This window comes from Loxodonta africana, chromosome 11 (genome assembly GCF_030014295.1).
Source record: "Loxodonta africana isolate mLoxAfr1 chromosome 11, mLoxAfr1.hap2, whole genome shotgun sequence".
NCBI classification, from domain to species: Eukaryota; Metazoa; Chordata; class Mammalia; order Proboscidea; family Elephantidae; genus Loxodonta; species Loxodonta africana.
The window spans coordinates 54,410,850-54,436,076 of NC_087352.1; the positions used below are offsets into that span (position 1 = coordinate 54,410,850).

The following is a 25,227-nucleotide window of genomic DNA, read 5'->3' on the forward strand; positions in this document are numbered from 1 at the left end:
TCCTCTTCCTTGAGTTTCCCTAATATATGAGGAAATGACAACAGCTGTCAGTCATGATGGAAAGTGTGAATTGGACATGCTGTTCTGAGTTTGGGTAATCAGAGGGAATGCATGTTAATAACAACAATGGCAACAATACTACTTACTGAGTATCTGCTCTATCTAAACACTGTGCTGGAGCTGCCCTGAACACATAGTATTCCACATAGTCTAAGGTTCATAATAACTATTGAATTTTCATGTCATTGACCCTTTTTGCAGACAATGCTTAATGATGTATTCATGGCCCCTACTCTAGTAATAAGCTCAACTGTAAACTAGACTAGGTTGTTGTTGTTAGGTGCTGTCCATTTGGTTCTTACTCATAGTGACCCTATGTTCAACAGAACGAAACACTGCCCAGTTTTTGTGCCATCCTCATGATCATTATTATGCTTGAGCCCATTGTTTCATGGCCCCTGCACTAGTAATAAGCTCAACTGTAAACTAGACTAGGTTGTTGTTGTTAGGTGCTGTCCATTTGGTTCTTACTCATAGTGAGCCTATGTTCAACAGAACGAAACACTGCCCAGTTTTTGTGCCATCCTCATCATCATTATTATGTTTGAGCCCATTGTTTCAGCCACTGTGTCAATCCAACTCATTGTGGGTCTTCCTCTTTTTTGTTGACCCTCTACTTTACCAGAGACCCTGGTGGTGTAGTGGCTAAGTGCTACAGCTGCTAACCAAAAGGTTGACAACTCTAATCCACCAGGTGCTCCTTAGAAACTCTACGGGGCAGTTCTACTCTGTCCTATAAGGTTGCTGTAAGTCAGAATAGACTCGATGGCAATGGATTTTTTTTGGTTCTACTTTATCAAATATGATGTCCTTCTCCAGAGACTGATCCTCCTGATAACATATCCAAAGTATGTGAGGCATCATCTCACCATCTTTGCTTCTAAGAAGAATTCTGTTTGTACTTCTTCCAAGACAGATTTGTTTGTTCTTTTGGTAGTCCATGGTATATTCAGCATTCTTGGCCAACAGCACAATTTGAAGGGGTTAATTCTTCGGTCTTCCTTGTTCGTCGTCCAATTTTCAGATGCATATGGGAAGATTGAAAACACTATGGTTTGGGTTAGGCACTTCTTAGCCTTCAAGGTGACATCTTTGCTTTTCAACTCTTTAAAGAGGTTTTTTAAACCAGATTTACCCAATGCAACATATCTTTTGATTTCTTGACTGCCGTTTCCATGGGTGTTGATTGTGGATCCAAGTAAAATAAAATCCTTGACAACTTCAATCTTTTCTCCATTTATCATGATGTTGTTTATTGGTCCAGTTGTGAGGATTTTTGTTTTCTTTGTGTTGAGGTGCAGTTCATACTGAAGGCTGTGGTTTTTGGTCTTTGTCAGTAAGTGCTTCAAGTCCTCTTCACTTTCAGCAAGCAAGGTTGTGCCATCTGCATAATGTGGGTTATTAAGAAGTCTTCCTCCAATCCTGATGCCCTATTCTTCTTCATATAGTCCAGTTTCTCAGATTATTTCCTCAGCATACAGACTGAATAGGTATGGTGAAAAGATACAACCCTGATGCACATCTTTCCTGACTTTAAACCACAGAGTATCCCCCTTGTTCTGTTCGAACGACTACCTCTTGATCTATGTACAGGTTCCTCATGAGAACAATTAAGAGTTCTGTAATGCCCATTCTTCACAATGTTATACATAATTTGTTATAATCCACAGAGTTGAATGCCTTTGCATAGTCAATAGAACACAGGTAAACATCTTTTTGGTATTCTCTGCTTTCAGCCAAGATCCATCTGACATCAGCAATGATATCCCTTGTTCCACTTCCTCTTCTGAATCCGGCTTGAATTTCTGGAAGTTCCCTGTCAATGTACTGCTTCAGTCACTTTTGAATGATCTTCAGCAAAATTTTACTTGCCTGTGATATTAATGATATTGTTCAATAATCTCTATATTTGGTTAGATCACCTTTTTTGGGAATACACATAAATATGATTTCTTCCAGTCAGCTGGCCAAGCAACTTCCAACTTCTTGGCATAGAGAGTACTTTCAGCACTGAGTCCATTTGTTGAAGCATCTCAATTGGTATTCCGTCAATTCCCAGAGCCTTGTTTTTTGCCAAAGTCTTTGGTGCAACTTGGACTTCTTCCTTCAGTACCATCAGTTCTTGATCATATGCTACCTCCTGAAATGGTTGAACATCAACCAATTCTTTTTGGTATGGTGATTCTGTGTATTCCTTCCATCTTCTTTTGATGCTTCCTGCATGGTTTAATATTCCCCCCCCCCCAAAAAAAAAAACCCTTCAATACTGCAACTCGAGGCTTGAATTTTTTCTTCAGTTCTTTCAGCTTGAGAAATGCTGAGTGTGTTCTTCCCTTTTGGTTTTCTAACTCTAGGTCTTTGCACATGTCATTATAATACTTTACTTTGCCTTCTGGAGGTGCCCTTTGGAATCTTCTCTTCAGCTCTTTTAGTTTAGAATTCTTCCTTTTGCTCGAGCTACTCTACAATCAGTAGCAAGTTTCAGAGTCTCTTCTGACATCCATTTTGGTCTTTTCTTTCTTTTCTGTCTTTGTAATGACCTCTTGCTTTCTTCATGTATGATGTCCTTCCATAACTCCTCTGGTCTTTGGTCATTAGTGTTCAGTGTGTCAAATCTATTCCTAAGATGGTCTCTACATTCAGGGAGGATATACTCAAGGTCATACTTTGGCTTTCGCGAACTTGTTCTAATTTTCTTCAGTTTCAACTTGAACTTTCATACGAGCAGTTTATGATCTGTTCTGCAGTCAGCCCCTGGCCTTGTTCTGACTGATAATATTGAGCTTTTCCATCATCTCTTTCCACAGATGTAGTCGATTTGATTCCTGTGTATTCCATCTGGTGAGGTCCACCTGTATAGTCACTGTTTATGATGGTGAAAAAACTTATTTGCAATGAAGAAGTCATTGGTCTTGCAAAATCCTATCATGCGATCCCGGCATGGTTTCTATCACCAAGGCCATAGTTTCCAACTACAAATCCTTGTTCTTTGTTTCCAACTTTTGTATTCCAATCACCAGTAATTATCAGTGCATCTGGATTGCATGTTCGATCAATTTCAGACTGCAAAAGTTGGTAAAAATCCTCAAATTCTTCATCTTTGGCCTTAGTGGTTGGGTACATAAATTTGAATAATAGTCTCATTAACTGGTTTTTCCTGTTAGTGTATGGATATTATACTGTCACTGATGCATTGTACTTCAGGAGAGATCTTGAAATGTTCTTTTTGACATGAATGCAAAACCATTACTCTTCAAGTTGTCATTTCCAGTATAGTAGAACATATGATTGTCTGATTCAAAATAGCCAATGCCAGTCCATTTCAGCTCACTAATGCCTAGGATATCAATGTTCAGGTGTTCCATTTCATTTTTGACAATTTCCAGTTTTCCTAGGTTCATAATTTGTACATTCCACATTCCAATTATTAAGGGATGTTTGTAGCCGTTTCTTTACATTTTGAGTCATGCCACATCAGCAGAAGGGCTTGACTCCATCCACGTCATTAAGTTCAACTCTACTTTTAGGAGGCAACTCTTCCCCTGTAGTATTTTGAGTGCCTTTCAACCTGAGGGGCTCATCTTCTAGCACTATAACAGACAATGTTCCACTGCTCTTCATAAGGTTTTCACTTACTAATTCTTCTCAGAAGTAGAACACTGGGTCCTTCTTCCTAGTCTGTCTTAGTCTGGAAGCTCAGCTGAAGCCTGTCCTCCATCGAGACCCTGCTGGTATTTGAATACTGGAGGCATAGCTTCCAGCATCACAGCAACATGCAAGCCCCCACAATATGTCAAACTGACAGACGCAGTTTAGGTTGGAGGGGTAAAAAAGGGAGCTAGATAGTGCAAGGAGGAAGTATGCAAAGAATGAAAGGTGAGGGTCATAATCATACACATGCTTCTGGCTTTTAGGGGAGATACTGATAAACATAAAGTATTCATAAAGCCTTCAGCCAAAAAGGAGAGAAACAACGCACTTGCTGTGGAAGTAGAAAATGAGAACTGAATTGCTCCTCTGTTTACATGGCCCTAGTGAACAGGGAGTGAGAAGAGAATCTCACTCACCAACATCTTCTTCTGAGGCCAGAATTTTATTTATTAATATTTTATTTTTTAAAGTAAAACAAAGAAAATGTCTCTCTTTTCACTTTACCTTCCTGCATATATCTACATAATGACCAAGTGTAGTCTTAATTCCCAAGGTATTTTGCAAGCTAAATTATCATTGGAAAGGAGGGATACACTATTATTTCCACAATCTCCACTTCTGTCTGACTAGCCGTCCTTTAAGAAGCACACACACACACACACACACACACACAGCTCATTGAAATCTTCATCCGTTCCATGCACTGTAAATTGGTGATAAAGTGTTATTGCTGAGCACTCAGCAGTTGGATTCACTAACTACTTTTTGAATGTCAGTAAGAATATACCAAGAGAAAATTGAATTATATAATTTAATCACTTGGGCTAATTATTTTCTTTGCTGGTCCTCTAAAGGAACAGTGGATGCAAACTCACAAATATCACAGTTACTTTTTAAGCAAGAGGGAAGCACTATGCTGTGATTAAAATGGCATCATGTTACTCCCTGCAGAATGCATAACGGGTCTGAACTGCAAGAGTAAAAAATTGGTTACGCCCATTAACACTGTTAAAGATCCCCTTTAAATTGGTAGGCAGTTCACATGGAAATGTATATAGTAAGTTGCAATTACATATAACTCAATTTGGTGTAGATTTTCTGCTGATATGAGAATATTCTTCACCTATATCATTCCTGTCATCTTCAAATATAGAAAAAAAAAATCTGTTTTAACCGTATAAAAACCTGTTGCCAGCAAGTAGATTCCGACTCATGGTGACCCCATGTCTTGTAGAGTAGAACTATGCTCCATGGTTTTTTCATGTCTTCACACAACAGCATTTCCCAAACATTAGCCTTTAGAGGCTCTGAGAAGTTCTGCAGTATATACCTATTTAAGTAATTTTTTTAAGTAACTTAGTTTAATACAGTACTTCCCAAAATGAAGTTAAACAGAGAATTTTTAATTTTATTTTAGGTTTTTTTTTTTTTTTAATTTTGATTAAAAACCCAACCAAACCCATTGTCGTAGAGTCAATTCTGATTCATAGCGACCCTATAGTACAGGGTAGAACTGCCCTAGAGGGTTTCCAAGGAGTGCCTGGAGGATTTGAACTGCCGAACTTTTGGTTAGTAATCCTAGTTCTTAACCACTATGCCACCAGGGTTTCCAACCCGGATAATCTGAATACAGTTCAGGAAATGTTGGCCAACAGTTTTTAACCTTCATTTTAATTGCATAGCTGTCTGGATTATATAGTTGCTAGCTGCATCTCAAACTGTGTCCATTTTGTTCATACAGAATTTTTCCCCAAAATGCGTGTCACAGGGAGTAACTACCAAAATATTTCTATCACAATTTAGAGAAATTTGTCATGCCTTGATTGTAGTGCAGTTAAAACTTAATGCATAGTGTCTTAGTTATCTAGTGTTGCTGTAACAGATATACCCAAGTGGATGGCTTTAACAAACAGAAATTTATTTACTCACAGTTTAAACCCAGTGCGTTTAGGAGGCTGAAAGTCTGAATTCAGGCCACTGGTTCTAGCGGAAGGCTTTCTCTGTCAACTCTGGGGGAAGGTCCTTTTCTCTTCAGCTTCTGTTTCCTGGTTCCTTGGAGATCTCCATGTGGTTGGCATCAATCTTTCCCCATCTCTGCTGGCTCAGTTGCTTGTTTAATCTCCTTCATATCTCAAAAGAGATTAACTCAAGATACACTCTATACTAATCCTGTCTCATTAACATAACAAAGAAAACCCATTCCCAAATGGGATTATAACAACTGGCCTAGAGGTTAGAGTTTGTAACATATATTTTTTTGGGGGGAAATAATTCAATCCATCACACATAGTAACAGCATTTATGAACAAGAATATGCATAGAAGAAGAAAGAAGGCTTAGAAACCTAGGAATGTGTGCAAAACTTCTGTTTTGTCACAAGAAGGACAAAATGAATGAGACGTACTTTTTTTCAGATACCGAAATTCAATGCTCAGGATGAAAGCTCAAGTTCAATATGAGAGAAAGAAATATTTATTTCCTACATTTTTCTTAAAAACTTAATTCATGCCTAATAGTATGCACGATGCTGGAACACGAAAAAGAGTAATACATAACCACTTCCCTTGAGAATCCTATTTGCGTTCTCTACAATTACAACTCACTGTATGAATCTCTTTGGAAACTGCCTAACAGAAGTGTTAAATGTTAATAGGGGAATTAACAAGGAACTATGGGAGCACCAAGGAGCCCTGGGGGTGCAGTGGTTAAGTGCTTGGCTGCTAACTGAAAGGCTGGCTGTTTGAACTCACCAGCCATTCTGTGGGAAAAAGATGTGGCAGTCTGCTTCTATAAAGATTATGGCCTTGGAAACCCCATGGGACAGTTCCACTCTGTCCTAAAGGGTAGTTATTGGGCTACTATAAGTTGGAATTGACTTGATGGCAATGGGTTTGGTTTTTGGTTTTACGGAAGCACAAGAAGGGAGAAGATAATCACCACGAGTGAATGTAGTGTCAGATCTAATGATCATGGAGCAGTGGGCGTGTTTGACAGTGTCAGGTTAATGGAACAATAAAGCACTAAAAAACAGCATTTGTGACCTAAAACATGTTTACCCAGGGATCCAATGACCTCATACTACCATTAGCATTTCCTACATGTGGCATATCAGCTGGCCAATTCATATGAAACTGGTTTACCTCTCTCCATACATATCTCCCCATTAAAAACATTAAGCCATTACAACTAATAATAAAAAGACAAACAACCCAATAAAAAATGAGCAAAGGATCTGTATAGACATTTCTCCAAGGAAGATAGACAAATGGCCAGTAAGCACATGAGAATATGTTCAGCATCATTACTCATCAGGGAAATGCAAATCAAATCCACAATGAGATGCCTCTTTACACCTACTAGAATGGCTAGAATAAAAAAAAATCCAATAATAAAAGTTGGTGAGGATGTGGAAAGATCAGAACCCTTGTATGCTGTTGATGATAATGTAAAATGGTGCCGCTGCTTTGGAAAACAGCCTGGCAGGTTCTGAAACAATTAAATATAAAGTCAACATATGATCCAGCATTCCACTCCTACAGAAAAGGAAACAGGTCCACAAAAAAAAAAAAATGTGTACACAAATGTTTATAGCAGCATTACACATAATAGCCAAAAGGTAGAAACCACCCAAATGCCCATCAACTGATGAATGGATAAACAAAATGTGGAATATCCAATACAATGGAATATTATCTGGCCATTAAAAAGCATGAAGTACTGATACATGCTGCAGCATGGATAAATCTTAAAAACCTTATGCTTAGTGAAAGAAGCCAGTCCCAAAACACCAAATATTATATGATTCCATTCATATGAAATATCCAGAATAGGGAAATCTATGAAGGTACAAAGTAGATTGGAGGTTGCTTAGGGCTGAAGTAGGGAGTGGGAGGAGATTGGGAAGATAGAGGGTAATAGACAAAGGGTACATACAGGTTTCCTTTTGACTGTGGTGATAGTCATACTATCTGTGAATATACTGAAAACCACTGAATTGTATACTTAAAATGTGCGAATCATATGGTATGTGACTTATATCTCAATTATCTCAAAAAGCCTTACCAGCTGCTATCAAGTTGATTCTGACCCATTCTGACTTGTGTGTGTCAAAGTAGAACTGTTCTCCGTAGGGGTTCCAATGGCTGATTTTCTAGGAGTAAATCACCAGGCTTTTCTTCTGAGAAGCCTCTGGATGGGCTCCAATCTCCAGCCTTTCAGTTAGCATTTTATAAAGAATTTGGCCAGAAAAATTGTCATATTTTTAACATACATTTATTGAATGAATGGATAAATGAATCACCAATGTATGGACAGGAACTCCAACTGCTTTAATGAAGTCCACCATTTTAAAACTTAATGTTTTAAAGTTGGTGTTGTTTATTGCTCAGTACCTAGCTACCAAGTTGTGATAGGTGCCTTGGTCTTATCACATAAATTTCATGGTACTTAGTATAGTTTGGTAGTTCCCTGCTCAAATCTATTAAATTTAAAAGAAAGATGAGTCCACACCTTACTATTTAAGATTACTTAAACTGTTATACCTAGATATATTGAATAATAAGTCAGGGAAAAAAATCCTGAAAAAGAAAATACATGAAGAAATGCCATGCCTTATTCCCTAATCTTTGGAAAATTGGCAAGCACAGCTGACACTAACTCTTTTGGACTGATTAAAACACTGCTGTCTAACTTAGTTTAGTCCTACCATGGACCCAAACTACTTCTGGGATAATGCATACTTCTGGTGCTTCAGGACAACTTTGGCATGAAATGCCATTTTCGGCAACTTTCCACCACGGTCAGCAGTTCTCCTCCTACTGAGCCACAAATGGTCAATTCTCCTTGATTAGATTGTTAGGGCTAATTAAAATTCTAGCCTCGGAATTGCGTTTTTAGTACTCTAAATTAGTGCCTAGCCTGTGCCTGTCCCTCTAGGGCCTCTGCTTCCTCCCTCATCCATTTGAGAAAGAAAGAATTAGATTCATAACTGTCCCAAAGGTAAAGGCAAAAGCAATGTCCAAGTTGTTTTCCCTGAGGAAAGGAGGAAGGCAAGTAGAGGTCCAGTGCCCAGCACATAGTAGGCCCTAAGTAAATATTTGTGTAATGAATGAACAAATCCTACCACCAATCCAACTGATATTTCCACAGCCAAGTGTAACTGGTAATTGCAATACCAAACTACTTTTTTTTACTGAACTCACAACTTTTCCCCTTATTTTAGTACAAATACATATTGAACAGAATCTTTTAAACATCCTCTTGGACAGAACTTTTGCATATTCTTATGAGGGCCATGAAAGTAACTAAGATAATTTTACACGGCAATGGGAAGCAGTAGGAAATAGATTATTTTTAAAATGTTGTCTGGGTTTAATTTGATCCTTACTTTATACACTTGTATTCTACATTTGGGATCATATTCCTACAAGGAGAAAACTCTTAATTAATTTCAATATGATCCTTTTGGTAATTACATTGTAAAGGATAATCAATATAGACTTACCTCAGGTACTGCTTTTATAACTCTGATCGTTAAATGTGCTTGGGTGAGGGGGTCCCTGCTAATAAAGGCCAATTACAGATACATATGAAATTTAAGGACTACAACTTAGGCAGCAACACTGATGTTGAAAATTTAGGAGAGCTGCATTCAAACGAAGAATTACACATTGTAATGGAAGGATAAATATTAGCTTAATTAATATATTTTATGATAACTCTTATTCCCCATTTATGGCTAAGAGCCTAGGACTAAAACCCAACATGGAGGCTCCATCAGTAAGCTCATCAGCAAGCTTTTAAGGGGGGTGATTGAACACTTTAGTGTGTTTTGGGGGAGGGTGCCACTTACTCTTCCAACAAATGGATGGGTCAGTTCCCTGCATGGCCAATTGTACGTGCTCAGGAAATAGCAACTAATATCACACGTGCTTCAGTTTCAAAAGTACAAAACAAAAGCAAATGTAAAGAAAAAATAAAAGGCTACAAAGCCATATTAATATTCAATTATTATGTTTACTTCTATTACAAGATATGTCCGAGGGTTGATGGTGTGTAAACATTTACATACTTGTACAATAAATTGAATTTATAGATCAAATCTTAGAATTAATTTAGAAAAGAAAAAACACAGTTTCTTTATAGTTCATGATATTTTCACTATTGAAATTGGAGCATATTGTTTATAATTATAGGATTTAAAATATAAATAGTACCTTATCCTTGGTAATTACTTAATAAAGAGATGATGATGATGATGATACTGAAGAGAAAATAAGACCAAGGAACATAAAATTTCTAAGTATTCCAGAGCCTACAAATAATCCCTTATGAGAACAGAAATTATTTTTGATCTATTGCTTTTGTAAAAGGAACATTTTTTTTTATATACTCCTGGAAATTTAAGATTGTTAGTCTTAACAATATAAAAGCAATGTTGATCAGATACTTCTCCTTTATAACTCCTTTAAACTTTAAAGAATTTTTTTTTAATAGGGTATCTCATATTCTTGGTCTATGGAAAAAAATTACTTTCATTGGGGAGCTTATAAAATATTTTGAAAGAAAGTTAGAAAACTTAGGTGCTTTTTTTTATGCACATTCAGTTGTATTTTTTATGTCTAAGACTCAGAAGAGCCAGAGAAGAGCCAGGGGTTTGAGTGACCTAGATGAATAAGACATGGCTTTGGTTTGTAAATACCTCACAATCTAGCTAGGAAGAAAACTTGGGCAGCAGGCTGTCGAGGCATAGAGGAAAGTAAAAAAAAAAAATGAAATTCTTCACAAATTTGGATGCTCTCTTGATTTTTCCTCTTATTTCTAGAGATAACTCCAAAATAAATATCTGTATATCAATAGGATATCATTATATTGATTCCCCCAGGATGCATGAGAGCTGTGTAAGGGCCAATTGTTGCTATATTTTACAGATGAGGAAAACTTAGATATAGAGAGAGTGCATGGGATCTTTTCATATTTACGGCATTTCCGTTTTGTTTTGTTTAATCTCTGCAGCTCAGCTCTAGGCTTCAGACAAGGGCAGGGAAATATATTTGTTTATTTCCCAGAGCACCCAAAGCTGTGTCTTGCACGTGGTATTCTGGAATTCTCTCCCAATTCTAACACTCAAGTAGTCACCACATCCAATGAGGAATTAATTAGCATTCTTCTACAAATGAAGGAATTGAGGATTAGAGGGTTACATAGCTGGTGAAGGTTAAACAGTTAGTAAGCCATAAGTCAAAAAAATCTCTACTTGTTAATGAATGAATGACTAAATAAAGAAGTAATCATTCCTTGTCATCCTATTGCCCTTAAGAACATATTTAACCACATTACCAAAACACATAAGACAATACTGACATTCCATTCTAGCCTCAAAGTCCTTCTTTTGTGCCCACATTCTTCAGTCGCATCAAATATCTTCCCCTTCTCCATTCCTCTCTGTCTTCAAACCTTTGGCCATTCACGTCTGTCTGCTCAGAATGCTCTCCCCTGGTCCCCCATAGCCAGAGTCCCATTCTGTGTCTTCTTTCAACTCTTTATTCAAGGCCCCTAGCCTCCCTCATTCCCAGAAGTTCTCTGGCTTTTTATTAACTGCCTACTTCTCGTCTTTGAAGCTTGTCTTTTTCTCTCTCTGTCCAAAGCTCTTTGGTACAATGACTGGTACACGAGACACTCAACAGTTGTTAGCTGGCTTACTACTAATGTGGTTTATTTGTATATCTGCAACTAGAAAGTGTAATTTGTTAGTGCATTATATATCCGGCCATCGTTTTTATTATTCAAAAGAACTTGCAGCAGGAAGTGAGCTATTAATGTGACTTTTCCATTCCACTACATTACAAAAAGATAGTTTTTAACAAGGTTTTTAACTTCCCTCATATAACTTAATCTATCCTCTTAATTCACTTTTAAGTTGATTTTTCTAAACCTTCCTGAATAGCTTGACATATTATCTTAACTATTCGCACAATCAGTACATTATTTAAGAGTTGAAAAAATCATATGCATTTGAAAGAATATGGGGAGGGGTTTTGCAGAGAAATTTTCTTAGAAGTAGAGCTTATGTGTATATATTATACATGCATGTATATACATATATATATATATTTTTAAATCCCGTTGCTGTTGAGTCGATTCTGACTCATAGCAACCCTACAGGACAGAATAGAACTGCCCCACAGAGTTTCCAAGGATCGCCTGGTAGATTCGAACTGCTGACCTTTCGTTTAGCAGTCGTAGCACTTAACCACTACACCACCATGGTTTCCATACATATATATATATATGTATATATATATATAATCCTATCAGAATCCACTGCCATCAGACCTGAGGAACATTTCTGTGTAAGGTGGACACACTCAGATCTATGGAGAAAGCCCCACTTTACATATTCCTAGACAATTAAAATAATTAAGAGGGTGGCTGCTAACCAAAAGGTCAGTGGTTGGAATCCACCAGCTGATCATTAAGGAGAAGACTCATGCAGGACAGGGACAAACCCTGCCTCAAAGGGTTTCTCCTTCTCATAGTTCTATAGTTGGTAGGAGAAGTCTAAACATATGTACCATGTCTAGGATATTTGCCACTCCCAGGTGGGGAAGATAGAAAACTCTCAGATTTGTTTTCACATTTTCAATTTTGTGCAAAGGGCTGACCTAGCAGATGTATTTGTACCCTTCAAAGCCAGCTTGTGCCAGCTCTAGTCCTAGCCAGTCTTTTTTGAGAATTTTGATAAGGCAAAAAAATTGAGAAAATCTACACATATAAATCAATTTTTGATAGTATAGTGTTTATATCAGGGCAGACTGCTTTAGAAAAAATTCTAGAATCCTTTCTGGAAAGTTCGTAGATATTTTAATTTTCTCACTGATGTTACATCTAATGGGTTGTACTGAAGAGCCAAGTAAACGTTTCACCCATCGCCTTCTGAGTCTGTATGGACAGTGCACAGGGCTTGTCCAAGGTTAGGGATTTTATTGGTTAAAGCTTAGATTTCTTACAAGATTGTATTTTATGAATACTTTAAATATGCTTAAAATAATAAAAAATGACTACAAGTGAATTTGAATTTACTGATAAAGAGGTTCTTTTTCCTTTTTAAAAAAAAAAAAGCAATGAATTCTATTTTCTACATAAACACACTCGGCCCTGCAGGATGAGCTTAACTTTATATCAGAGTCAAAGACTATATCTAAAATTTTATTACTTCAACTTTCAATACTAGAGCCTGGGTACAACAGTTAAAAATATTCTAACCACCCACTCAGTTAAATCATGCCATCTACAATAGTTGTAAATCATACAAGTTCTGTGGGAGATCTTTAAAATGTAAATTAGTAGGAAGACTTCTTAAAAAAACAAAAACACCACAACCCAAGATATACTCACAGCTCTATTTTTTTAAAGTAATAATGCTTCTAATTTATACACTCATTATGTAATCTATAACCAGATTTTTAAAAACAGAGCTCAGCAAGTCTAATGGCAACAAAGTCTAAAGCCTAATGGCAACAAAGCCAGAAACAATAAGGTAAAAAAAAATTGGTACTATATACACAAAATAAAAAAATTTAAAAAACCACATAACATAGACAGCATAGTTACAATTCTTCCTATAGTTTCTGCAAATTAATGAAATGAAGATGACTATTTCAATAAAAGTAAAAAAGTCAAATATGAAAGATGATTTATGAAGTTTAAAATACAAATGTTTAATAAAATTATTTAAAAATCTAGATTTATTAGGGATGAAATTAGAACAAGGAGATTCCGTTTTATATAATTACTAGATAGGTGAATATTGAGGAGGAAGAAATACATTCTCGGTGAGGGGCAAATTCTTGCACTGCTGGTGGAGTCTTATAAACACTTTTGGGATACTTTTCCTTGGAATATGAGCAAATAAATGACAAAGATATGCAAATATATTCAGCTCACTATTTTATTTTGTTTTTTAGTAAAACTTGGAAACATCATGATGCTCAACACTAAGCAACTGAAGAACACACACAGAAGATGACATAATTCATTTTTAAATAAAAAAAGAAAAGTTATAATACAACATATACCTGATTTATAAGAAGAAAATTAATGTGTGTGTGTGCATGTGTGTGTGTTTCTGCAAAGTTCAGGTCATTGTGTTACATGTGAGTTGTAGTTTTTCCTCAATATTTTTCTGAATTTTCTCATGTTAACATTCATGCCTTCCTGTTTGTTTTATTGATTATTCAAATGGTACATGACTTTGAAAAAAAATAAACTACAGTTAAAGAATATGCAATATGCAATATCAAGTGCACGTTCATCTGCCTTTTTGCCCATAGATTATAAATATGACCAATTGTTTTAACTTCATTCTCAAAAAAACAATGCTATTCCTTTCTTCCTTTTTCTCTTACCTACTTTTCCCTTTGCCATCTCAGGATTGTTTCAGCATTTTCTCATATTTTGTTTGATGCAAGTGACAACATATCCAATTATTAACGAAACTGAAATTTCAGAATCATCTCATCTGTATCACACAAACCTGCCTCATTTTATAGCCTTTCCAGAAAAAGAAGATAAGCCAGAGGTGCATGGATTAGGCAAGTAGCATAGGCCTAGACTCTTTAATCAAACTGTCAGAATTTGAATCCTGGATCCTCCCTTTATTAGCTGCATGACCTGGAACAGTTAATTATACCTCTGTGCCTAAATGCCTTCACTTGTAAAATGAGGAAATAGTAGGTGGCATAGTACTTAAGAACTCAGTGGCTAACCAAAAGGTCAGCAGTTCGAATCTACCAGTTGCTTCTTGGAAACCCAACGGGGCAGGTCTACTCTGTCCTATAGTCTCATTATGAGTCAGAAATTGACTCAACAGCAACACGTTTGGTTTTGGTTTTTGAAATGTTGGTGATGGAGATAGTGAATGCATCTTCCTCAATACTGATGTTTCCTCCACCAGTGTAAGAATTCTTACTAACCCCTCCCCAATACTAGTTCTTTCTTGTTGGGGGATGGAGGTTAAATGACACAAATGACTTAACCAGATTGGAAGTTTAAAGGAGCCCTTTTCACCTACCTTTCTCCCTTAGGACACATCTGACCAGAGACAGCACATGCTCTCAGTTGCCATCAGCCACCAGGTAGTGGGGACAACCCCACATAGGAGGGAAGTTTTGCTGAGGTTTCCGCTGTCAGTGACCAGATGGATATATCTCTCTCATGCATATATGAACTACGCTGTCAGTGACAGCTTTATGTTTAATAAAGGTGATATCTGGGTTATCCTACACCTTACTCTTTTTATGATATCTCAATTGGTACAGACGTAGTCTAGGCAGGAACACTGCTATTTAATGGCCTCCATCTATACACCTTCCACCGAGGATATTGTGAGGAATATATGTCACAGACTGTTTGTATTTAGTAAATGTTAAATGTTTTATATATACATACATACATAATTCAAATTATATAACATATTAATTAAACTATATTGCTTTATGTCGGTATATGTCAATATTATCATATTGACTTATTTCTTACGTGGTTAACACATTAAAAAAATATCACTCAGGATTTAACAGAAATGTTGTAAAGGAGACTTATTACCAAGCATGAAGAAAGCCACTGTCAAATAAGTATGAAACTATTTACAGGCATATATGCCTCAGTGAGACATGCGGAAACTATGGAATAAAATAAACCGAACTACTAAAATTATTACCTCAGAGGGATAGAAATGCAAGGCCTGCAGTGGGGGAAATTATTAACGTTTTCCTTAGGCTTTTTGAGATAGTTTTACATGCATCAAATACTGTATAATTATTTCTGATAATTTAAACAATTCACACAGAAAAAGAATATCAGTATGCATGTATATATGTATGCTCATGCATATCTATCTCAGCTAATTTACTTAACTAATCCTCAGAAATTAGCATTTACACACATTTGGCAAAGATGTCAATGAGGCATTAAACGTCAAAATGTTGCTCATTAATTTGATATAAAATTTGACCTTGTGTATTTGTAAGGAAATGTTTACCTGTGATTAATATAAATTCTGGTTTATTCCATAACCACATTTACCTTTTGATTAGTAATATACATCATAAGAAAATTTCTGTGATAGTGATTCTGTGTTACCATACTTTGACATTGCAGATATGAAAATTCTATTTTCTTAGTTTCACCGGAAAGAAAAAAGAAAAAAAAAAACTCTATATAAAGTATGACTAAATTAAGTTGGCATTGTCAAGACAGCTGATATCTTGGTTAGAATAGTGCTACCCCTAAAATCAAAGATTAAAGTCTTCTGCTATTCTTAGTTTAATATTTATGGTTTGATCAAGGAACAAACAAGTCCATTGCCTAACCCATCATATACGTTATTACCCTGTCTGCAGATGAAATGTTTTTTGAATAAACTTTAAAGCCAAAAAGCAAACTGAATAGCACAATAATATTATGATATAGGTTAGCAGACATAGTGTACCATACCTTCTCATTTCTACTGAATAACTTTTAAACAGCCTATGATTTTTCCTGGACTCTTTAAAAGGAAAATAATTTATTCTAGAGAAAAAAATCTAAATACTGATGACCAATTTTTTGTTGAGACAGGGAAAAGGAATTGAAATTCAAATGTTAAGGTACTTTCTCCAGACTACATGGTTCGAATAAAACCAGCTAGAAGAAATACGGAATAGTTGATAAAATGTGTGGTTGTTTGAGTACCTACTATATACACACATATATATATATATATATATACACACACACACGTATATATAAATATATATATATATACATGTGTGTGTATATATATATATATACAATTTGAAGTCATATATGATGACTGGCTTTCTGAAAATATGAAACCATCTATGTCCTTAAATTATTTTAGATTTTTGCTATGAATGCTTTCCTTAGATGTATTTGATTTCTAACATAATGCCTATGGTATTTCCATTTTAAGAAAACAATCTTACCAGTGCCCTCGAATTTAATGTTGGAGATCCTGCCGTCTCAAATAACATCTGCCTTTTCTATTCAAGGGCATGCTTTTTCATACAGTTTCTTTCATTTTTTTTTTTTTTTCATATTTCTTTTTCCTGGGTATGATATTTTGAAACCTCTCATTTGTGATTCAACACATCTCTCACGTAATCATTTTTGGTAGGCTTCAGTTGTATCACTAGAATAATCACACTAAAGAGTGATATATCTGGACTTTAGTTCAATGTGCTAGTATTCCAATACTACATTGAACCCCTGTGCAATTAATTAAAGAAGGGAAAGGACACATGTGGAGTACTGGGCTATGGCAATTTTATACTAATAAACATAGTGAATGATTTGGAGGTAAACACTTAAAGTGGGTACAAAGTAAACCCAACTTGAGTCATTAACTTACCCAAGACCGTGAGCTCTGCAGAGGCACTAATATTCTCATTTTTATATGTGACAACACAGGTATAAGTCCCACTGTCATCATCTGTCACATTGGAGATAAGCAAGTTGCTTCCACCCAGTAAGGAATACTTTTTGGACCTGTAAGATATAAAGCACATAAAATTAAAGAGTAGGGTAGTATATGTGTATACTAAGCCAAGTACTCAGTGGTTTATGTAAATACACAATAGAATATTAAGCTTATCGATTGGATGATTAAATTGGAAGGAAACTCTAAACCATAAGGGTTTGGTATCATCAGATACCATGGGCTGCCAAAACAATGAACAAATCCATCTTGGAAGAAGTACAGCCAGAATGCCTCTTAGAAGCAAGGATGGTGAGACTTCATCTCATACTTTGGACATGTTATCAGATGGGATCAGTTCCTGGAGAAGGACATCATGATTGGTAAAGCAGAGGGTCAGCAAAAAAAAGGAAGATCATCAATGCAATGGATTGACACAGTGGCTGCAACAATGGGCTCAAGCATAACAATGATTGCGAGCATGGCACAGGACCAGGCAGTGTTTCCTTCTGTTGCGCATACAGTCACTATGAGTGGCAACCAACTCAATGCCAACTAACAACAACAATATCATCAGATTTACTGATGAGAAATTTACTCAGGGTAAGTGTTGTGGATTGAATTGTATACCCCCAAAACATGTGTCAACTTGGTTAGTCTATGATTCCCAGTATTGTGTGATTGTCCACCATTTTGTCATCTAACGTGATTTTCCTATGTGTTGTAAATCCTACTTCTATGACGTTAATAAGGCGGGATTAAAGGCAGTTATGTTAATGAAGCAGGACTCAATCTACAAGGTTAGGTTGCATTTTAAGTCAATCTCTTTTGAGATATAAAAGACAGAAGTGAGCAGATAGACAGGGGGACCTCATACCACCAAGAAACAAGAGCCAGGAAAATAAGGTATCCTTTCATCCTGGGTTGTCTGTACTGAGAAGTTCCTTCACCAGGGGAAGATTGATGGCAAGAACCTTCCCCAAGAGCCAACAGAGACAGAAAGCCTTCTCCTAGAGCTGGCACCCTAAATTCAGACTTCTAGCCTCCTGAACTGTGAGAGAATAAATGTCTCTTTGTTAAAGCATCCATTTGTGGTATTTCTGTTATACCAGCACTAGAGAACTAAGACAGAAAGCTTTTCCATTGGAAGGCTACATGCAGTGGCCAAAGAAATAAAATAGGTTAAACTTGGAAGAAATCCCAAAAGGGAATTTATAGATAATCTAGTGTAATTCTCTCATTTTGTATTTCAGGACCTCAAGTTCAAGAGAAATGGTTGCCTACAGTGGAAGTCAATGCCCTGTGGTATTAAATCCCGATTTAATGGTCATCATCAGGGACAAGATATCCAATAGACAAGGTAAGGACGGTGTTTACCTTGTTTACCAGGTCATCTGAAGTGAACAATTTCACATTTTTTCACATCAAAGTTTCTGCTTCTAGGTATGGCTGGCATCTATCTCTCTCCCAACCCTATAGCACCTTCCTACGGAATCAAAGCCCCTTTTCAAATTTACAATCCCTGACAGAGATGGATTACCCAGAGGGCAAGGTAAACATGAGTTTACTTGTGTTTATCTATAGTGAAAATTTTCAGTACAGATTAGTAAGTACACACAAGTAAACCCGTGCTTCCTTGCTTATTGGGTAATCTGCCTCATTTCAGATTGAAACTGGATATGAATACTTGGCTACGTCCAGAGACCATATCTTGACATCTGAAGTTGTACCCAGATATCTTGAATCCTTGAATGTTGTCAGAAGAATTGTGATACCATATTATATATGGTTTTATAAAAAATTACTTAAGGTAGATGAAATTCAAGGATTAATTTATGACCTGTGAACCGACTGCATCATAGAAAATAAATGTGTTAAGAAGGTGTATTTCAGTGACCAAAATCAATGAAATTAATTTCTTAAGGGAAGACCCATTTTATCAAAATGTTTCAAACTAGGTAGTTCATTCTATTAAGTGTCTACTTTCTATCTGTGCCTAATTGTTAACTGCCTCCTTTGAATCAAAGCCAACCAAGTTGTCTTCCACTTTTCCACTTTATCTTAAATATTTACAGTAGCTAGGATGGTGAGAAATATAATTGGAGCTAGAAAAATACAGAGCCTCTAATGACTTGGTACAAATCTGGACTAAGGAATCTTGGTATCTTTAAAACCTATTTTGCTCTCTATATCATGTTATTGGGATGAAATCCTCCAAAGTATCTTTGTTGAAGGCTCTCTGGACAGAATTATCTCAATCACAACCCCTGCTTTCTAAATTTCCTTCCAGAATTGAACGCATGTATTTTGACTCTGTTTTTTCAACTTATCCCAGTTGCTAAATGTCTTTCCTACACTATAATGTCAAAAAATATCCAGTTATTATAAGAAAATATCCTACTCTTTCTGGTTACTCACATCAAATTAGAGAAATATAAACAGTAGCATACACCCCACAAAAGCCCTAAACTGATAATACCTGAGTTGGATGACTTCCTCTCCTCGTAACCAGGTAAAACTCGGGGGAGGATAGCCAGAAACACAGCACTCCAAGACAGCATCTTTTCCTTCAATGGCTACTACATTTGATGGTCGTTGCAGAAAATACAGCTGCCTATGCAGTCCTGGGTCTATGAAAAGAGAACACAAGATCATCCCTTTTATGAAAAACATTGCAAAGGTAACTAATGTAGCTTGAATCATTTTTTTTTTTTTTCTCCTAGGAACACAGTGATGGAGAGAATGGTAAGAAAAGTGGAGAAATGCAAATAAAAGGTAAGAAATAAACTTCCAAAAGTTTTTCTATCCTCAGTTTCTAGAATTAAAATATTCTTAACTGTGGACAAAATCATGGCATAAGACCAAAGGGCATAGCTTGAGGTGACAAGTCTTGCTTACTTGGAAAACATGGCCTTGTTTTCAGCAACTTTTCAAAATCAGCAACATTTCTACCAATAAGCATTATGATTGTCTGTGTTAATAATTCTGATGTCATTTTTTCAAAAATGTCTGCTCTAGTTAGCATTTCTAAAGGGATTACACTAAATGTAATTAAACACTTTTTTAATTAATCAAGGAGCTAAAAACAGTAATTATTAAAATAAGCTTTAATATATTAAGAAATTTAAGGGATTGCTGTGCACAGAATTTTTCCTTAAACTTTTCCAGATTTCTAAGTTTGGGGGATTTGTATTCTGTGCTTCCCTTGTTATTAGCTGAAACTTTTTGATATTTTCAGTTTGCCTGTCACTACTGTCTATATTCCACTTTCTGCTGCTTTGTTCATTGTTTCAGTATCTTGAGAAATGAAATAAACAGGTGAGAATTGTGTTCAATAACATACAGGTACTGAGGGATAGAATATACAGGTACTGAGAAAATATCTGCTTTTTTCCAAAAAGGAAGTTATAATTGCATAATAAAGTTTGTATGTTTGCTCATTTTTATAAGTCTAAGCCTTTTGTTTATTTTTAATTCTTAACTACAATTCTTAGAGTGAGTTTGTAGAGCTGAGACTTTGGATAAATGAAGTGTTTTTTCATTCTTCTACTTCAAATGGTGGATTCACTACTTCTATGTATACAGTATTATTCATTTTTACTATCATTTCACTGAAAAAGTGTCCATTAAATATAGGTAATAGATGAAGAATTTTAAAATTGGTCATCAATTGATACAAAATCATTAGTAAACAAAAATCCAACAAAATCATAAGCATAGGATTCAACAGTGTCAGGAAAGCTCCCTGAAGCTAAAAAGCTTCTCTTCCTCTATCGTATTTTTACAAAAATAACACACACCTTCTAAGTTGGTTTGCCAAATGTGCCCTCCTCCGGGAAATATTTTAATAAGCACCACTCCATCATTTTTTTTTTTTTAGTATGTTGTGTTGTTGTTGTTTGATGTAAAAAAAAAAAAAAAATTAGCATAGTGTGCTTACAAAAATACCTTTTGAGGGAAAGGTGTGGTTGGCAAACATAGAAGGTGTGCGTTATTTGCTTAACAACGCAGTATATCAGTCTCATTCATAATGCAGGAGTCCTGGTGGTGCAGTGGTTAAGCAGCGAGTCTGCTAACCAAAAGTCCAGCAGTTTGAACTCACCAGCCCTCCAAGGGAGAAAGATGGGACAATCTGCTTCTGTAAAGATTATGGCCTTGGAAGTCCTATGGAGCAGTTTCTACCGTGTCCTGTAGGGGTGCTAGGAGTCAAAATCAACTCCTCGGCAACGGGCTTGGTTTTTGGTTTTCATTTATAATGCCCAGAGACACACCAATACCTGCCTTACTGTTAGGTGGACTTGAAGAAAATCTTCCCTCCCGTGGCTATATCCACTGATCTAACCTAGTAACCAAACTTCCAACGTTCAATGTATATTTAGTTAAGATTGTTGTTAGGTGCCATTAAGTCAGCTCTGACTCATGGTAACCTTATGAAACCTTATATATAACAAACCAGAATATTGCCAGCCCTGCGCCGTTTTTACGATCTTTGAGTTCATTGTTGTAGCTGTTGAATCAATCCATATCATCGACTGTTATATTTCCCAGTCTCCATTAAAATCCATGTCCTTTAGGAAAGTTTATTTCAAGATGTTTTCAATCTAATGCTTTAGATAGAATTAGCCTAAAAGCTGTCATTTTGAAAACCCATAGCAAAATCTTGAGGCAAGGAAGTTTTTAAAGACTCAGACTGAGGTGAATGGAGAACTGTCAAGAGAGGTGAGGTCACACTGAGTCATGGTGTGGGCCACTGGTGATCAGAAAGGAAGTGATATGGGAGAGAGCATCTGGGACACATTTTAACTTTGCTGTTAATCTTCCTTGGCCTGACCTGACTCTACACATGCTGATCACAGCTTAACAAGGAACACCAGTTCTCAACTTAATAGTTGGGATAGCAACTGTCGTCTAAAATACTCTTTATGTGAAGAAAGACAGACTCATACTTTCTCAGCCTTCCCACATCTGCTTCTAGTTGTTACAGCAACAAAAATAAATACCTTTCACAATGAAAATATTGAAAGGATTTTCCAAATGCGTTAATCCTTATTAAACTAATATTGAAGAAAAAAATGACTCAAAACTTTCAACAAACGCTGAGGGTATGTTTCATTTCCCTTCTTGAAAGTGACATTTCAAATCAAACTAAGATGGCTGGAAGGATAATATTGCTTAAAATTAGATTTCCTGAAACGGACAAGTTCCCAAAGTGTGTCTTTACAAACAGCTATCTTTATAATGGAGGCCTATCTACCCAAAAAAGGAGCCCTGGTGATGCAGTGGTTAAAGAGGGTGGCGGCTAACCAAAAGGTTGGTGGTTGGAATCCACCAGCTGATACATGGGAGAAAAATGTGGCATTCTGCTTTCCTAAAGATTTACAGCCTTGGAAACCCCATTAAAAAAAAAGACAAAAACCAAACCCAATGCCATCGAGTCAATTCCGACTCATAGCGACCCTATAGGACAGAGTAAAATTGCCCCATAGAGTTTCCAAGAAGGGTCTGGCATATTTGAACTGCCTACCCTCTGGTTAGCAGCCATAGCACTTAACCACTACACCACCAGGGTTTCCTGGAAACCCCACAGGATTACTATAAGTTGTAATGGACTCAAAGCCACTTGGTTTGGGTTTTTAGTTTGGGTCATACAAATGGAGCCCTGACAGTGAAGTGGTTAACCAAAAGGTCCGAGATTTGAACCCACCACCTGATTCACAACAGAAAGATGTGGCAGTCTGCTTCTGGAAAGATTATAGCCCTGGAAACCCTATAGGGCAGTACTACTCTGTCCTGTAGGGTCTCTATGAGTCAGAATTGACTCGACTGCAATGGGTTGTTTAGTTTTGAATCCAATCGAAGTTTACTCTAACCACCTGCCCCTAATCAGGATGATTTCAGCCCTGTATCCATTTAGAACACTATCCATGGAAAATATCATAAAATCTAATTAATCTCTTTTTCTAGCTAAAAGAAAATATACCTGAGACCTATGTTGTTCTTGTTAGGTGCCGTTGAGTCAGTTCTGACTCATACGACCCTATGAACAACAGAACAAAACACTGCCAGGTCCTATGCCATCCACACAGTCATTGTTATGCTTGAGCCTATTATCGTAGCCACTGTGTCGATCCATTTCTTTGAGGATCTTCCTCTTTTTCGCGGGCCTTCTACTTTATTGAAAATGATGTCCTTCTCCAGGGACTGGTCCCTCTTGATTATATGCCCAAAGTACTTGAGACAAAATCTCCCCATCCTTGCTTCCAAGAAGCATTTTAGCTGTACTTCTTCCAAGACAGATTTGTTCATTCATCTGGCAGTCCATGGTATATTCAGTATTCTTTGCCAACACCGTAATTCAAAGCCATCAATTCTTCTTCAGTCTTCTGTATTCATTGTCCAAATTTTGCATGTATATGAGGTGACTGAAAATACCCTGGCTTGGGCCAGGAGCACCTTAGTCCTCAAAGTGGAACCTTTGATTTCAAATACTTTAAAGAGGCCTTTTGCAGCAGAATTCTCCAATGCAATATGTTGTTTGATTTCTTGACTACTGCTTCCATGCGTGTTGATTGTGGATCCAAGTAAAATGAAGTTCTTGACAACTTCAACCTTTTCTCTGTTTATCATGATGTTGCTCATTGGTCCAGTTGTGAGGATTTTTGTCTTCTTTATGTTGAGGTGCAATCCATACTGAAGGCTGTGGTCTTTAATCTTCATCAGTAAGTGCTTCAAGTCTTCTTCACTTTCAGAAAGCAAGGTTGTGTCACCTGCTTATCACAGGTTGTTAATGAGTCTTCCTCCAATTATAATGCCACTTTCTTCTTCGCATAGTCCGGATTCTCAGATTATTTCCTCAGCATACAGATTAACTAAGTATGGTGAAAGTATACAACCCTGAAGCACACCTTTCCTGACTTTAAACCACGAAGCATTCCCTTGTTTTGTTTGAATGACTCCCTCTTGGTCTATGTACAGGTTCCCCATGAGCACAATTAGGTGTTCTGAGATTCCCATTCTTTGCAATGTTATCCATCCTTTGTTATGATCCACATAGTTGAATGCCTATGCATAATCAATAAAACACAGGTAAATATCTTTCTGGTACCCTCTGCTTTCAGCCAGGATCCGTCTGACATCAGCAATGATATTCCTTGTTCTAGGTCCTCTCCTGTATCTGGCTTGAATTTTTGGCAGTTCCCTGCTGATGCACTGCTGCATCCACTTTTGAATGATTTTCAACAAAATTTTACTTGTGTGTGATATTAATGATATTGTTTAATAATTTCTCCATTCTGTTGAATCACTTTTCTTTGGACTGAGCACAAATATGGATCTCTTCCAGGCAGTTGGCAAGGTAGCTGTCCTCCAAATTTCTTGGCATAGGCCAGTGAGCACCTCCAGCACTGCATCAGTTCATTGAAACAGCTCATTTGGTATTCCGTCAATTCCTGGAATCTTGTTTTTCACCAATGCTTTCAGTGCAGCTTGGACCTCTTTCTTCAGCCACTGGTTCTTTCTTTTTCTTCAGTTACTCTAAATTTTGTACCAAACGGGATTTTATGGAAGGTACATTTTGGCAAAAGTTTCATAGAATCATAAATTACAAAGGCCGAATTTAGTGGTTAATCAAAGGAACCAAAAGACCAAAACCAAACCCACTGCTGTCAAGTCGATTCTGACTCATAGCAACCCTATAGGACAGAGAAGAACTGCCCCATAGAGTTTCCAAGAAGCGTCTGGTGGACTTGAACTCCCAACCTTTTGGTTAGCAGCCATAGCACTTAACCACTACGACACCAGGGTTTCCAAAGTAATACTGAGGAAAAAGAGGTGGAGGATGGTTATCATTTCATTAATGCCATTGATTATAAATGAAGCACAAGATAGGTTTTACTTGGGATTTTAATTTTAAGTTTCAACTAGGATTTTCTAAAATAGTTTAAGTCTATGATGTTACAATATAGTTTAATGCAATTTTATTTCAGAAATTCTTAATTTGACATAGTTCAAACTCAGTTGCTCATTGTGTTTAAACAAAT

At 36.6% G+C, this 25,227-nt stretch overlaps 1 protein-coding gene across 1 annotated transcript in view; it reads right to left on the bottom strand.

The window, feature by feature from the left end:
- LOC100667292 (netrin receptor DCC) overlaps nt 1-25,227 on the bottom strand; it is a 706,905-nt gene that overhangs the window by 505,974 nt on the left and 175,704 nt on the right. The window contains exons 3-4 of the mRNA XM_023543783.2: nt 19,668-19,818; nt 17,123-17,259 (exon numbers count right to left, since the gene is read on the bottom strand). Of these exons, the coding sequence (XP_023399551.2) occupies nt 17,123-17,259; nt 19,668-19,818 (288 nt within the window). The remainder of the gene's footprint in view (nt 1-17,122; nt 17,260-19,667; nt 19,819-25,227) is intronic.